The sequence below is a fragment of the Pagrus major genome, chromosome 16 (genome assembly GCF_040436345.1).
Source record: "Pagrus major chromosome 16, Pma_NU_1.0".
NCBI classification, from domain to species: Eukaryota; Metazoa; Chordata; class Actinopteri; order Spariformes; family Sparidae; genus Pagrus; species Pagrus major.
In genome coordinates, this window is record NC_133230.1 from 6,190,826 (window position 1) to 6,207,496 (window position 16,671).

Genomic DNA, 16,671 nt, shown 5'->3' on the forward strand with positions numbered 1-16,671 from the left:
ACAGACTGCTGTGGAAAAGCTGTGGTGTTGTGCAGAGACGGGGCAAACTATGATACAAGCTAATGATTCAGTGTAACATTAAGCATTAGTAAAACGTGTTGCTCACCTTGGAGACCTGGCAGAGGTTTGAGTTCAACCAAACAGCAGCAAGCACTTATGACCTTTACATTTTATAATCCAGCCAGTTCACCGTTGGCATTCCTCCCTAATGATGCATCACTTCCAACATATAACTGAAAAAACAACGCTGAAAAATGCCCATTCATCACTGCTGACTAATATTTATTCAACAAGCAGTGTTGTAAAAATACACAAGTCATACTTGAGTAAAGTATAAATATTGTGTGAAAACATTACTTCTGTAAAAGTGAAAGACAGCCGTCCAAAAAGTACTTAGAGGATCTGATTTTAAATGTACTTAAGTATCAACACTATCTTTACATGTATGTACATACTCAGAGTTGGCACAAGTACACACATTCTTTACTCAAGTAGAAATACAGATACTTGTGTATAAAAGACTGGTAAAGTAAAAGTACTGATTATACTTCTTTGCTCATGTAAAAGTAAGAAAGCAAGTACAGGCTTTCCAGTCATCGAGTACCTCACGTGAGTTAATGTACCTGGTTACGTTCCATCACTGTTAACTCGCGACTAAGACTTGAACAAAGACGTTATTACAATAGAAAGTTGAAACCTCACAGCATGTGGACTCGAGTGTTTAGACAAGGGATGCTTTTTAAAACACTGAAGTATTCAGAGTCCTAAAATAGATGAATGAGCTGCAAACAGTTTATTTTGAAAGCATGAAAGATGCATGCCTGTACTCGGAAATAGACCTTTATACTTTTTGTACTGAGCTTTGATGAAGTCTGTTGACTGCCTCTTTGTTTTAAGCGTCTGCTTTAGACTTTACCTGTCAGATCACTTATTGAAACGCAGTCTGCTCATCCGTCTTGTGTTTTTTAGAGCCTCGGGACATTTGTTGACCATAAAAGGATCAAAATCACTCCCAAAAAACGATTAATTTTCTCATTCATTATTAAAATGTTTGTTTTTAAAAACAGTGCTTTTGTCAATTTGGCCGACAGATCCCCAGGGGCTGCAGAGGCAACCGACCATGTAGCAACATCGTGTTTATAAATAACGCCGTCCTTTTTCTGTCAGTTAGCCGTAGCACAGTGGAGATGGTGCGATGAATCAGGTGAAACCGAGAGAGCAGGTGGTGAGCCGTGGTGCCGCGGTTTCATTGTCTCAACTTGTTACACAACTGCCGGAGGGAAAGCCTGTCAGAGATTGACGCAAGAGAGGTTTGTTATGGTTTTGACAGACTGTGACTCGCTGTTTTTCACAGCTGTCCACCGGGGGGTTTCCTTGTCAGAAGGAGCCATGGTGGATGACTCCAGCTCTGAGAATGATTTCAGATTGTTGGTTAGAGGCAGGATTAAAGAAAACCTGTTGATAGATAGACACTCCTCAGGGCTGGAGCAGGGGAGGAACTTTTATGATCAACCAGGGAAGTAGTTTAAGAAGTGTCGCCTCATAAATGACGCAGGCTTATCTGGCTTCATTTACTGACATTTGATAAACTACTGTGAAATCAGACAGATGATAGCAAGACTGAAACTAGCAGTCGATTGACAGAAACAAAACATTTTGATAATCAATTAATGTGTCGTTTACGTCTTTATCAAGCACAGATGCCGATACTTGCTTCTGAAATCTCAGGTATTTGCTGCCTTGTCTGTTTTACATAATCACAAATCAGATATTTTTGTATTTTTGGGCTCTTAGTCAGACAGCATGTGCACTTCAAGACATCATCTAGGGCTCTGGGAGTTTGTGGGCTTGGTCATGTGTCGATTAACCGAAAAAACAGCTGACGGATCTATCGATACTGAAAGTGATTGTAAGTTGCAGAATCATGACACCCCTAAAAACAATATTTTAAGGCAAAAAACATGCCTTCCTTGTTTCCTGTCCCCAGTATTGCTTTCTAGCAAAGGCAGAAAATACACAAAATGATCATTTTAAAGCATGTTTATATCGTCCACATGTAGTTCACACACATGTGGAGCTGTCTGCGTTTCTGTCTGTGCTCACTGTGATATTTCACCACGGAGGAGTCGCAGCGTTTGTCCCCTCGCTGCGTCTGCGTGTCCCGTCTATTCTTGATCGCTGCGGCTCGTGCCCGGTGCTATGCAAGAGCGTCATTTAGCCTCTGACATGCTGGTGTTGATAATAACTGTGCATTCCCCAGGGCTGCTGTTTCACTGGCAGCGAGAGACGGGCCAGAGCTCTGCTGGGTACAGTTTCATTCCATTACCATGTTAGCACAGCACGATGCTTCACGGGGCTTCGCTCCATGAGGCACAGGCCTCAGGTCTGTTGTCAGGTTACAAGCATGCTTTGTTTATGTGTGTGTGTGTGTGTGTGTGCGCATTTCCCCTTTTATCTTCTTCTCAACCTGACTAGTCGGTTAAATTCTGACGTGGGGACTTCGCAACAGGCCAAAACTTGCAGCTTAGATCTTTTTTTAATCCTAGTCAGTTGGCTGTTGTCACTCCACTCTGGCACTTTCCTGTATGAGGTCCAATCCAAATATGATATTGAGTATTTCTTAAGAGTTCCCGAGATCTAGAAAGTCCAGAGTTCAGAAAGTATTTTTAAATGGGACAAACAAAGATATTTATAAAGTTGCCTGGTGTCAGAAACTGGTCTTGCCGTGTTTATTCATGTCAGTTTATTTTTATCTCCTCATATCTGTTTCATCTTTGATCTGTTGTCAAGCTGGATAAAGAAACTTTCACTTCAAGAAGGTGACAGATGTGGTGACCTGAAGCGACTCCGCTGCGAGCTAACCTGGCAACAGTACACGCTAAAATAAATTGCACTTGGCACGTCTTTACTTCATCACAGCAACTCTGTATGCCCATTATATTGCACCACTGAAAAGGAGGTTACAACTATATTATAACTTAAGATACTTTACAGATTCAGATTATTCAGTGTTGATATGCTGTATCTTGTGATGTGTTAGGCCTGGGTGATACAGCTGAAAGATCGGTCGATATCGATAACTATTGATCATTTTTAATTACCTGTCCTATTTTTTAAAATCATTTTTAAAGACCAGGTAAAAAATTTTTGAATTTAACCTCTTTATCAAGGCACACAGCTAGTGATTTTAGTGGGTTACGTCCTCGTCCCGTTTGGATTTTTTGTCATACATAGTTGCTCTCCATCGTGGACGGCTTGAGTTGTAGCAGACGTAGATGGTTGTGACTGACATGTTGTCAACTCCAGTAGATAGAAGCGGGGTCAGGACGGCTTTCCTGCACAGTTTACACACAACAGCATTCAAATATTTGTCAGAAAACCCCCCAAAAACTGCCATAACTTTCTTATTTACAATTTCCTGGCCATGGCCGTTGTGCACCGAACTACTACTACTAGCTATCGATGGCGCATCTGTACCGATACGTATTGCTATTGTTTTATCGCCCTGCCCTTTGATGTGTAACCAATCAGATAGTGTTGCGGGCAGGAAATTGACTGCGACGGCAGCAGTGACTGCTGACAGAGATGGCACCTCTTTAATTGAAATTTTACAGAGTAAGCGACGTGACCTGCAGCACATTGTCAAGTCTTCTGGATGAGCGTTGTTTGTTGATTGGACTGGATGTTCCTGGTAAAAGGTTGCACTTCCTGGACACCACTCCCAGACTGTCAGTTTGCAGAGAGGAGCGTGGGTTGAGTATCTGGTTGATTAATAAAATGCTCCCCTCCCGTACCTGAATATTGAATCAAGTCTGTGACCTCAGACGGATGGAGGATGGGAGGATGCAGGCCGACAGGGGTCACTGGGTCGGGTCAGACTGAGGTCACTGTGAGGCCACGCGCTGTCGACGGCACGACCACCAGCCATTGTCTTGATGATGTGAATGTTAGGAGGGCCAGCTAAATGTCAGGGGAGTAGTGTGTGTGTGTGTGTGTGTCTGTGCATGTGTGTGTGAGAGAGCTTTTATTTCCTTGTTGTGTGCATGTGCTTATATAACACGTCTGTGTTTATATTTGTGTTTGTCTAAAGGATTATCTATGTCTGTTTATGTCTCTTTGTCTCTGTATGTGTGTGTCTTGTATGTCTGAACCATGCATCTTTTGTGTGTGTGTGTGTGTATATGTGTGTGTGTCTGTGTTTAATATGTGTGTGTGTGCCTGTTGTCTCGAAGTTGATCTCTGCCCTATGGTTCCCCAGACAGTCTGGTTGTAATGGCAGATGATGTCATGGCATGAATCACAAACAGTGACACATGCTCGGGTATAATAACAAGCCCCACCCCCACCTCTCCACCACACACACACACACACACACACACACACACACACGCACACATTACCTGCAACCTGAGCCTGATGCAGCCCCGTATACACAGCCAGGAGAATAATCAATTGAATTAGAAATGTTAACCCTGTATTAACACCGTCCAGCCTCTATTATTACCTCCAACTTTTCTGCTCTTGTACCACCAGCATACACAGCAACACCTGATCCATGTGTGTGTGTTACAGACGAGATGTGCATGATTTTTTTTTTGTGTGTGTGCGTGTGTGTGAAGCTCACTGCAAGCTGACCTGCAGCTCCTCGTTGCACAGAATCTGAACCACCTTTTTCACATTTTTGCGTGCATGTACCAGCTCCTTGGTACATGAACGTGGCATCAACGAATTTGTGTCAGTTTCCACGACTAATACTTTTGACGATGTTGCAATTTTTTCTGTAATAAAATCTTCTTTTGAGGTAAAATGTCTGTGGTGTGGAGATTTCGAGAAATGCTGCGGGTACTTTTCCACTTGAGCGATCAGACTTTTTCCCTTCACTTTCACTTGTAAGCCACAGTCTGCTCCATTGTTTTCTGTCAGATCTCATTATCGCAACGTGCTGTGGCAGCGCATGTTACCGGGTTATGATTAGATACTGAGTGAGTACACAGTATGTGTTAGTTACATTATATTCACGTGATATGGGTCGTTTCATGAGCCAGGTCTCTATAGATTTGCACCAGTGCTGATGCTTTTAGATTGCTTGTTTTGTTTGATCATCGACCACACATCAAGACATTTCATTTGCAATCATATTGGTGCTGCAATGATTAGTCGATTAATTGATCACTAATTCAAAAGGAAATTAGTTGATTAGTTGCCAACTGTTTTGATAATTGATAACTGTCCAACATTTGCTGGTTTTAGCTTCTGAAATGTGAGGACTTGCTGCTTTTTTTTGTTATTTATGAAAGTAAATGAAGGGTTTTGGACTGTTTGTTGGACAAAAGAAGCAATTTGAAGATGTTACTTTGGGCTCTGAGAAATTGTGATGATGATTTTTCACAATTCTCTTGAATCTTGAAGATGATAGGCAGATTAATCGATAATGAAAACAATCGTTAGTCGCAGCCCTAGTGAACTGAACAAACAAGACATAAGTACATTACCTGACACTGGTTAATTGTGATCGACATTTTTACCTATTTCTAACATTTTATAGACTAAAAAATTAATAAATAAAAAGGGAAAATAATCTGCAGAATAATGGATGATATAAATAATCAAAAATTGCAGCCCTGCATGAAACTGAGTATGACTTTAACCAGTAAATGTTCGTTAAGATAAAATGTAATCGATCCGATTAATTATTTAATAGTTTAGTTTAATGATGCTGCAGAGCCATTTTTCGAGGAGATCTTTGTTTAATTTAACTAACAATAGCATGTAGTGCATTCACGGATTGGTTTTTGAGAAGCGAGTCTGCTCAGTGTGTGGTCTAATAGTTGCACTTTAGCCAGGAATGGATATACTCCTGTAGCTGTGAGGCGTTGTGGATAAAACACTGACCAGTTGGATTTTTTCCTGGTAGTTTTTCTCTGCTTGTGAATCCTGGTTTTCCCTCTCCTGGCCTTGGCTCTGGTCCAGCCTGTGTGTGTAGTATGAGCCTGCTCCTGCTGCTGCCTACTCGTACACGCACATCAATACCTCTCAGTCTGCCGCTATGATCTGCTCTCCCCGGGGGCTTCGCTCCGTGTGGGTAGAGAACAAGGCAGGAGGAGGTGGAGGAAAAAGGGAGAGTGAGTGAGCGGGTGAGCGTTGGGACTTCCTGTACACTAGTCTTTCCCCTTCTTAATGGAGCTGACCCATGAAACTGAACACCTTAACATGGCACAGGAAGGATGATCATGAAAGCTCACACGATCAGGATTCTGTTCATTTTAACATCTCTGAATTTGAATTTGAAAAATTGGATGCAGTGGATGGTTGTTGTCCTTGCTCGATTTGAATTGATAATCAAAGTTGTTGAGTAGACATGGCGACCTCCACCAGAAGAAGCTAATTTTTTCACGTATAGTGCATTATAACCTGGACATTTACACCAAACTCCTTTGTGTATCTGTTCTCTTGAGCATAATTGAGTTGGTGCACATTCAAGTAATAGGTGGAGATGTTTTGAGTTCATCTGACATCTATGAAGGAAAAGTTGTTTTCATTCATTAGAAACCCAGTGCCTCTTCTGTCAGATGTTTTGGGTGCTTTTTTTTTTTAAAATTCAGGAAATCCCCAGCTATTTTTCCACACCATTGCTTTCACTTTGCTCACACTTACTTTAGTGTCCGCCGCCAACTATATTAGACCATGTTACATCCATCACCCATTAAGATCAAGTTTCAGTGGTACTGTAAATACACTGAGGCGCAGTCATACCTGCACATGGTCACGCTCTGCTTTCAGTCCTCGATTTAGACGCCGTCATCAAGCAGGACTGACAGATTCACTGGGAGCAGCTCGCTCATGTAATGTCTTTAAGTCCAATTAAGTAATCTCCGTGCTCTCCTCCCCACAGTTAACGGCTCCGGATCAGAGCAGAATCTGATGTGACACTGGGTGGTTATTCCTCCAGAGGGTCTGGCTCTGCAGTCCACTCTCTCCTCACATACTGTGTGCTTAGTTAATTACGTGATTATCAGATTTGTTGCAGATTAATCCAAATCCATAAGATATTCAGTTAAGTATGAATTAAATGTGTTTCAGCTCTACAGGCGTTGTACGGTACCTATAGAGCGGTGTTACAGTAGCATGAATTGTACTTGAATTGACTTTCCATTATGTTTTTATTCAAATGACATTCAGAATTGTGTATTTGTGTTGCTCCGTCTCCCATCCTGACATTGTTGGAGATAGACGACACTTGTTGGATGTGGGCCTCTCAGAAACGGGCCAACTATTCTGTGAATGGAGTCGAGGGAAACCCCCGTAGTTTCAGTGTGGTGACTCACAGCTCCTGGTGTCCTGTGGAATTTGGTCAAGTGCCTATTTGTGGTCAAGAGGATATATCTCATAACCTACTTCTGCTTTGATATATTTTTTTTTTCCAAGTAAAGTTTATGCTTGTGGCTTATTTATAACTGTTAGGTCTTGTGAGTGTGCATCAAAACAGAAATGACGTACAGAAACGTAAACGGGGCCAAGCTGTGGCTTCAGATTTTCCAGCTCTACTTGTTTTAAAAAGCATCTGAATGTAGTTAAGGAATCCAAAACCAATCGAGGAAAAAGAGGGGGGGTCTTTTATAATCCCCTTTCACCTTCCTCTTTTTTTCTCCGGCTTTATCTCAAACAAATGAACTCAAACTTGAGACAGAGGGGACATCCTGCCTGTCGCTGCATCTCTGTTAAGTCAGAGAACAAGAATGCACGAAGCTCCGCTCTGCGTTGACCTTTTTAACTCTCCTCTCACATTCCTTAGTCCGGGGGCAATGTTTTGTCATCATAATGCCCCACTTTACTGTATGCCAGGGTAATTCCATCACTAGCATGTGAACAGGCCTGGCTTTTGTGAGCGCAGAGTAAACGTTAGGCTGTCTTTCTATCCACCTCTCTCCTCTCGTTCGCTCCCACAGCCTTTTTTTTTCCTCCCCCTCTGAGTCTGCTTTGGGTGCTATAATAGTATCTCAACTGACAGCATTCCTGCAAGAGGGCACGGCCCGAATGACGACAACTTTTGGGAGGTTGGAGGTTGGAGGTTGGAGGGAGGTTGGGGGGGTGTTCTTCTCTTTCCATTCGTAGACCTGGTGATGCCACACCTTCTCTGCTGTCTGCACCTAAAACCACACCTTCTGTCAGGCTGCCTCCACCTTCAGGAGTCCCACTACTGAGGAGGCCTGGATGAGTCAATGAGAAGAGACCTTTTTGAATGCATGGCTTTGATATTTGTTGACAGATTTATTGTTTGGCAGTTTCTTGCAGGTTAATTTGAGACTGATTTACCTGCTGTGTGCTGCCAGATTTTACACAAAGATGCTGTTGGATTTGTTCGCTGTTGTCGAAACTGACAAAGGTTGTTCACTTGCAGATCAAGCATTTCATATGGTTCATACGTTTTAGATTGGTTTCCTTATTGTCAGGCAGCAATTTTCAGTTTTCATTAATTTTATTTTATGCACACCGTTTTAAAAAGTCCTCCTTGGTGATGCATTCAAGGACACAATTGCCTACATCCAAGAGATGTTTGAGTGGGCTGCCAAAAGGTCTTGCATTTATGGCTGCAACTGACCTGAGTTGCAGGATGCTCTTTGAACCACACTGCTTTATCGGTCTCTCATCTCTTTATGTTTGTCTGTTACATTCAGGTACAGAAGCAGGTCCATCCAAACCTGCAGGCGAAGGAGGATGCCCTGCAGCACATCGAGGAGCTGATCCTGCAGCTGCTCAACATGCTGTGTGTGGCTCAGCCTCGCTCTGTGCAGGATGTAGAGGTAAGGCTTTCTATGTAGCATCTAAGTATCAACTCATAATATGTTGTAAAATGACACACGTGTGGAGGTTCAGATTCAGCTGAAACTGTCAGCAACTCCTGTTGTGAATTAGTACAGTTAAGAAACGTGCTGCCATCGTCATTCCACATAATAAGTCAAATACTTCTGTGCGATGCAGCTTTCAATCATCTTAATGCTCCCAAATTTATCAAGTGTTAAGACAGTAATTTCCTTCTTTCCAGGAACGGGTCCAGAAAACCTTTCCCCACCCTATAGATAAGTGGGCGATTGCAGACGCCCAATCAGCTATCGAGAAACGCAAGAGGAGAAACCCTTTACTTCTCCCCGTGGACAAGATTCACCCACTGCTGAAGGTAAAGACTCCCGAGGAACTGTCTTCTTTATCCATTACATAAACTATACTCTTTACTCCAAAATGAGCTTTTTAAGAATGTAATTTAGTCTCACCAACGTGCGAAGGTTGAAAAGCATGTTTCAGTTAACAAGAGCCTGTGGCAGTGTTCACATTCTTATAAGACACAGTCAACGCTGACGCAAGTTTCAGAAAGTTGCAGCAGTTCCTGGGAAATATTTATAAACCAATTTAGCTTGCTGGTTTGACAGTGCGGTTAAGACAAATTGAATTGCCCTGAACTGATAGTCTTCAGTGCAGGTTCAGACAGACTCAAAGAATGAACTGCTGATTGACTTCTATGTAAAACTTAATATGTTTTTATTCTGCTTTCTTCCCAACAGGAGGTTTTGGGCTATAAAGTAGACTACCACGTGTCCCTGTACATCGTGGCTGTGCTTGAATACATATCAGCAGACATACTGAAACTAGCGGGCAACTATGTCGGCAACATTCGGCACTATGAAATCAGCCAGCAGGACATCAAGGTGTCAATGTGCGCAGACAAGGTCAGTATTATATATTATATACATCACCTAATTTGATAAACGCATTTGTGGAACATCATAAAAATCATTTCCACTGTCTGTATCCAGGTGTTGATGGACATGTTTGACCAGGAGGAGGACATCGGCTTGATGTCTCAGTGCACAGAGGAGCCGTCGTCCTCCGGGGAGCTCACGTACGACGACCTGGTGAGACTTGAAATCGCAGAGGAGCGGCAGTACCTGCGTGAGCTCGACCTCATCATCAAAGTGTTTCGCCATCACTTCCTGTCCAACCCCAAAATCTTCACGTCTCAGGTGAGGAAGACTCTCACAGTTGCTCTCAGTAAGATGTGTGTATCACAAGACTAGGAAATCACTTCATTATAAACTATGACTGTCACGTATTAAACAAGCTTAAAATAATAGAAGCGTCATTGTGTTATTATAAGATTAAGAACAGAGTTATCAAGAAAATCAATAAACGCTTGTAAAAATGACTCACCAACAGAGTTATTCGCCTGAAGGTGCCGGTTAATGAACGGTATAAAGCTGAATACAGTAGCTGTGGCCGGCTCTCTCTAAATCCAGCTTATAAACAAACAGTCAAGTTTCCAACTGACTTCTGTAAACCTAATTATAAAGTCATTTCACACAAATCCAGCGTAAGAACATTTAGAGATTACAACTCTGTAATCGGCTAACTGGTAATCAGCATCAGCAAGAACTTTGAAACACATTTCACTGTGTTGAATTATGTCTTTAAACCTGAAGAAAAGACAGCTCGACTGACCTCCAGTCAACAGTCCAGTAAATAGACATTTGTGTCTATCCCAGAAGGCTACCCAAAGAAACAAATTGCTAATTAAGTTGTGTCTATTATGGCAATTAAGTGCTCGAAAAAATAAAGAAAAAGTATGGGTCGGGGTAAGGAAACGACAGTGGGTCTCAGGGTTGAGAAGTGAATGGAAAGTTGAGTTTAATGGGTCGCTGTGGCTTTGCATATTTTGGGTTGGGTAATTTGTGGTATGATTTGGGTGAGGAGGATAAACCTTTGTGAGGCCCAGTGGAATGCAGAACATGTAATTATGTTGAGACAGGAACAACATCTGCAGCCCTCGCAAAAATAACCTCAATTATGTCTGTTGAAACACAGCGTAATCTGAAATTACGTGGGAGATGTCAAGAAAGTGTGACAGTCAAATAATGACAGGACCGGGCTTCTATTCAGACTTTAGCAGTCAGTAATCACTCTGTGCTATTTTTGGGTTCTCATCTGCTTGACTAATGATTTCCTCAGGCAAAATGAGCATGTTGTTGTTTGGAGCTCATTCTCACCACTCTTTTTTGGCATTTATTTATCCAAGGGAGGTAGACCAAGAATGGGAGCTCTTTCAGCACCACCCTGCTACTGTACACACTCGTATGGTTGAACAACTTCATTGTGTTTACAGGCAGTTAAGTAACCTGGTCATTGTTGTTTTTTTGTGGTAAGATGATTTCTTAAAAGTCCTTGAAAGAAAAACTCGTCTTTTATCAGTGTTAGGTTTTTAAAGTCTGGCTCTCTGCCCCCACTTCCTTCCCCCAGAGAAAACTAAGACAGCTGTACTTGTACATTGTTTAAAATAATTGTCAATTAAAAGTTTGCAGAATTAGCTATTAGCTGTTCCTGTTTGCAAAGCACCCATGGATGTACCGACGACTATCACTGGATTACTTGTGATACTGTAGAAAACCTAAATACTAGAAAATTCTCAAGCGAGTTCAGATTTCAGGATTCACTCCAGCCAAGCCCACCTTTCCAACCTTAAAGCATCTTGCCTCATGTTTGTTGTCTCGTTAATGCAGGATGTGGAGGTGATCTTCAGCAACATCCTGGACATCCACGAGCTGACGATGAAGTTGCTCGGTCTGATCGAGGACGCCGTGGAGATGACGGCCGATGGCAGCCCTCATCCGCTGGTGGGCAGCTGCTTTGAAGATCTAGCAGAGGTATGAAGCTCCTCTGACTTGAATACCATAAAACTCGCCACTTAAAGATGTGTGCTGACAAATGTATCTCACCCTCCACTAATCAGAGCACGATTGCCTCAATTGACAAGTGTGCAAAATGCATGGAAATTTTTGTTTCAATGGCATTTTCTGTCTTTTTATGAGATAATCTTTAATGCCAACTGTTCGCTAATAGCAAACTACAATGTGTAAAATTTTTGTTAATTTATCTTATTTATGTAATACAAATTAAAAGCAGCAGCCTGTAAACTTGTTCAGAAAACTACACAGTTTATAATCAAGCAAAATGTTAACATAAAGGCTTCTTAAATGGTACTTCTTTAAATACAAGCTAGCTATTGTTTATTGTCATATTAGCTTGTATCTGACTTTCTGCACGTGTCTGAACATCCTTTATTCTCTCCATGTCTACAGGAGCAGGCGTTTGACCCCTACGAGACCATGTCTCAGGATATCCTCAGTAAGGATTTCCACGAGCACTTCAACAACCTGATGGCACGGCAGACCGCCGGCGGCTACTTCCAGGTAAGATGTTCAAATCGCCCCCTCAGAAGTTCTAATTGGTCTCGACTAATCTGGGATACAGAAAAGTGAAAAAAAGTACAAATTCTTCCTACATTTTAGTTTATGTCCAGGGCTTTTTTTTATAAAATACAGAAGAAAATCTAGGATGACTGATATCTGATTGGAAGTAATAAGTGGCTGATATTAAGTTATTATAAACAGTATTAATAGTTGGTATTAAACACAGTGTCTTAGTGTCATTGTTATTTTATAGTTAAAAATATGCGAAAAAAGAAATGCACACGCACATCAAAGCCAGAAACGGCAGGTGCTGAGTTGAAAATAAACAAAACATGAAACAAAAACACCAAAATAGTTTCAAGCAAAGCTGCTCTTCATCACTCTGACGTGAGCCATCTTTTTTGATTTAGGTTGCATTTTTCAACATATTATTTCCGTCCGTTATATCCGTCATATCTCCTGCTCCTGTATTTCCTGTCATTCTCAAATGTAAACTTTCTTGAAAAGCCAAACTTCCATAATACTGAAAAGAAAAATGTGTTTGTTTTTAATATGAAGGCACAAGCAGGTCATTAATGTGTTTACACCAAACAAACAGTGTTTGAATATTTGTTCCCGTTTTGCTTTGAAGCTAACCTGGTGGAATTCCTCCCAATATCGTTTGAGGGCATGTCATGACATATCTCAGCGTCCTGTGTACAGTTTATTCACTGCTGCCGCATTGTTTTATTTGGACATTCCTCACAAGAATAGCATTGAATTATGCTCGGCGGGGTGCAGTTTGGCAGCCTTTGAAGATGAAATATTTTCTGGTGTTTTCTCAGGCCAAAGACCAACGAGTCCGACCGTTCACATGAAGCGATATCACAGCTCCGAACAGTATTTACAGTGTGAGGTGGTTCTGTGTTGACCTTTTTTATGGTTCTGAACACAAATCTGGCATTTTATTTAGTAGATATTGAGATTTTATGCTGATAGACCGACCATACGTCTTCCTACTCAGTTAGTTTTATAGTAAAATCATAAACCCTGCTGCTGGCTGACCCTCCTGCAGCCCTACTGTACCTCAGGTCGAGGCCTCGCTGTGTTTACCCTCAAACCACCAGTCAAACCCAAGTTAGATCAACACCGATGGCACTGTCCTCTGATTACCCACACCCAGTGTTTATTTTCTTACACTCATTGTATGAGAGAGGGGAAAGGGCACACGAGTTAAAAATAAAGCTTTATTTTTGAACAGTTTTGATGGCACCGCTGTGCAACTTAGAAACACCTTGCATTGTTTCACATGGTATTTTTCTTCAAGGCGGAAACAGTGTGCATTTAATGGAATTAAAGTTGTCTCAGCCTGGCTCAATATGCCCTTGATTACCAATATTAGCCTTGATATTCAAGCATTGCTTAACTTCCAGCATTCAAGATATCTTTATATATATCTTGTATCAGGATATAGCCAAACAAAATCGTGATAGCTGAAACCACAGATTTTTTTTCTAACACTGAAACGTTTTATCGAAAATCAAAAACAACTTCTTTTGATCAAACGATGAATTGATTTATTAACTCATTTTACATCGCACAGATTTTGATTCAGGCAAAACATGTTACTCATCTTGGTTCAGATCCATTGTGCTCTGCATGTTGGACCACCAGTGTGTGTGTGTGTGTGTGTGTGTGTGTGTGTGATCATCAGCAGTGGTCCCAGGGGCAGATGGTGTAATGGTCTCCACCAGCCTCCCCTCTAAAACTCCCCCACCCCTCACACACACACACACACACACACCTTTCACCCCACAAACTGCCCCTGCCCCGTTTCTGTGCCGTGAGCTAATCTTATTTTAGCGTCTCTCACTTCGTGTATCATCTCTGACCCGATGGCTCCTCGGCTCTCCACCTACTTTAAACGGCATGAACCATAATGAGAACACTTTTATCCACAGCACCTGGTGTGAATTCATACAAATTGCACTCGTTGCTGTAATGGGGATCGAACCCTTGTCTTGTCAGTGGCATCATTAGTGCTTCTGCTTTACCTCCTCAGCTTTTGTCTCATTTCATGTTCTTCATCTTTCTCGCTCCATCCTCCTTGACTCCCTCCCTCCCCGCTCTGTCAGATAGATGTGTCTGTCGAGCACTCAGCCTGCACTCTGCAGCGTCTGGTATTGTGGGTAAATTACATCGCCTTTTAAAAATAGAACAGGCAGCCACACTGCGGGCCATTTTTCTCCTGGGGAGGAGGAGGAGGAGGACAAAGAGGAGGGGGGGCACGTGGCCCAAGGCGCATTTCATGTTGCGAATAAGCCGTGAATTAAGACGGCAAAAGACGACGACGAGGGTTCAAGCAGCCCTGTACCTCTGTGAAATGGGAACACACTGTTCTCACAGTCGTTCTGTGGCGTATTCTTACCGCGCTGTGTGTTTATATTTAGGCTGCTCTCACAATGATGCGTGCTCCTGTAGAGACTCGTTTTTACATGTTATCCAAACACAATATCAACTTCAGTTCCAGTGTACCTGCTCAGATCACACGTGTAAGAAGCTGAAGTGATACTGGATTTTAAACAGACACACACGAATATATAAGAGTAAAAGAGATACTGATGTTGCAGTTTTGTACTAGAACCCACGACATGAGCTCACATTTTCACCGGGATAAGTCAGATTTACTTTTAAAACACCTTTTACAAACTGTGGCAAGATGTTTTACAGCTATTTTTCTGCTATTATTTACTATGTTCAGCTATCTTGAGAAGCAAAATTGTTTTACTGCCTGTACATATTTCAAAATAAGAGTAGGGCTACACCTAACGGTTATTTTAATTGATTAATCTACCAGTTATTTTCACAATTTATAGCCGATAACATGTCAAAACGTTGTGACAAATGCTCAACACAGTTTCCCTGGGCCCAAAGTAAATATGTTCTTTTGTACAACCAACAGTCCAAAACCTAAAAACTCTTCATTAACTGTCATAGATGACCAGAAAAAGCAACAAATCTTTATTTTATTAGAAGGGAACCAGCAAATGTTTGACATATCGGCTTGAAAAATGACCAAAACGGTTAAACAATTATGAAAATAGTTCACACACACACACACTCACTTTTTATTTCATAATGAAAAACTGCTCCTTCCATTAGCTGGCTTTCAAAACTGCATAACTTTCGTTTTTTATTAATACAGAGTCTCCACTTTTCCTACCATTAATCATAGCACGACAGTATTTGTATTAAATCATCCTAATTTTTTAAAAGCAAGATAACATCATTAGCATAAAGAGGGATGTTTACAAGTACATGTTCACGTGTTACCGCTTTCCCTAGCTTCTTTACCTCCATTTTATCACTACATGTTAAAACTAACTCTTACGTTGCTTGTGTGGAGGAAGCACTATTTCAGCTGCACTCAAGTACAATTTAAAATCGGTCTGTCTTAGAAATTAGTATATACTCCTTGAAAATTGTTTACTTTTTCAGCATAATTTGTATCATGTAGCCTAAACTAGGGACGCACGATACAAAGTTTTTTCAGCCAGTGATACCAGTAACAAATAATTACCTGCTTCTCGTGGACGATGCCGATAAGATAACCCATAATGTCATTGTTTGTGCACACCTGAGGGTTAGAAAGGCTCCGATGTAGAGAGCAAACATGGCTGATTTAATATTGTTCTAATAGGATGTTCAACATCATTTTGCTATTTTTCAGCTATAATTTCACTATTGGCCAAGAACCGAAAATTATAAATTGCCCATATTGGTCGGATACATATCCGGCATCCCTGATATTCGAAATTAAACAATCCTGATGTCATATTTGTTTGTTTCCTGGCAAATCATGATCCAAACAAACAATCCAAGTTAATATAAACAGCTGGTAAAATAACCAAAGTGAGGTAAAGTGTATATTGATTGCTGTGGGTATAAAGGAATTCTGCAAACTTTATTTTTCGCAAACTGCATTTATAGTCATTGTTTAGATGTGATGATGAAGGCCTCTAGTATGGAAATTTTTGGTTTAGGTACCTTGAAATGACTTACATTTTACTCTTTAAGGCTGTAAGAACCCTGTTAAAAGCACAGCAGCAAGATTTCACCCAGTCAACCTAAATTCACAGAGCCGATTTATGATCCATCTAAACATGTAGCCTTAATGTGGCTTACTAATAGGCGATCTGTAAACCTGCAGGGTGCTGACATATCAATAACATGATCTAAACTTAGGTCATTGTTCCCTTGGCTGTCCATCAGTGTGCGTCAGGCAGCTGATGTCTCTCCCTTCACCTCCTCCCCTCTCCACACACAGACAGCATGGCCGCTGCTGTGGAGTCTGAGTAGTAGCATATTGATTCTGAGTCGTCTATCAGGGGAACAGGAGATTTAAATGGATACTATGACGGCCTGCTCTCCGGTTACCCTGAAGCCTTACTCGGTC

At 41.5% G+C, this 16,671-nt stretch overlaps 1 protein-coding gene across 2 annotated transcripts in view; it reads left to right on the top strand.

The window, feature by feature from the left end:
- sos2 (son of sevenless homolog 2 (Drosophila)) overlaps positions 1 to 16,671 on the top strand; it is a 30,346-nt gene that overhangs the window by 2,187 nt on the left and 11,488 nt on the right. For both annotated transcript variants that reach the window (XM_073483641.1, XM_073483642.1), the window contains 6 exons: positions 8,676 to 8,801; positions 9,044 to 9,175; positions 9,558 to 9,722; positions 9,810 to 10,016; positions 11,547 to 11,690; positions 12,126 to 12,236. In XM_073483641.1, the coding sequence (XP_073339742.1) occupies positions 8,676 to 8,801; positions 9,044 to 9,175; positions 9,558 to 9,722; positions 9,810 to 10,016; positions 11,547 to 11,690; positions 12,126 to 12,236 (885 nt within the window). The remainder of the gene's footprint in view (positions 1 to 8,675; positions 8,802 to 9,043; positions 9,176 to 9,557; positions 9,723 to 9,809; positions 10,017 to 11,546; positions 11,691 to 12,125; positions 12,237 to 16,671) is intronic.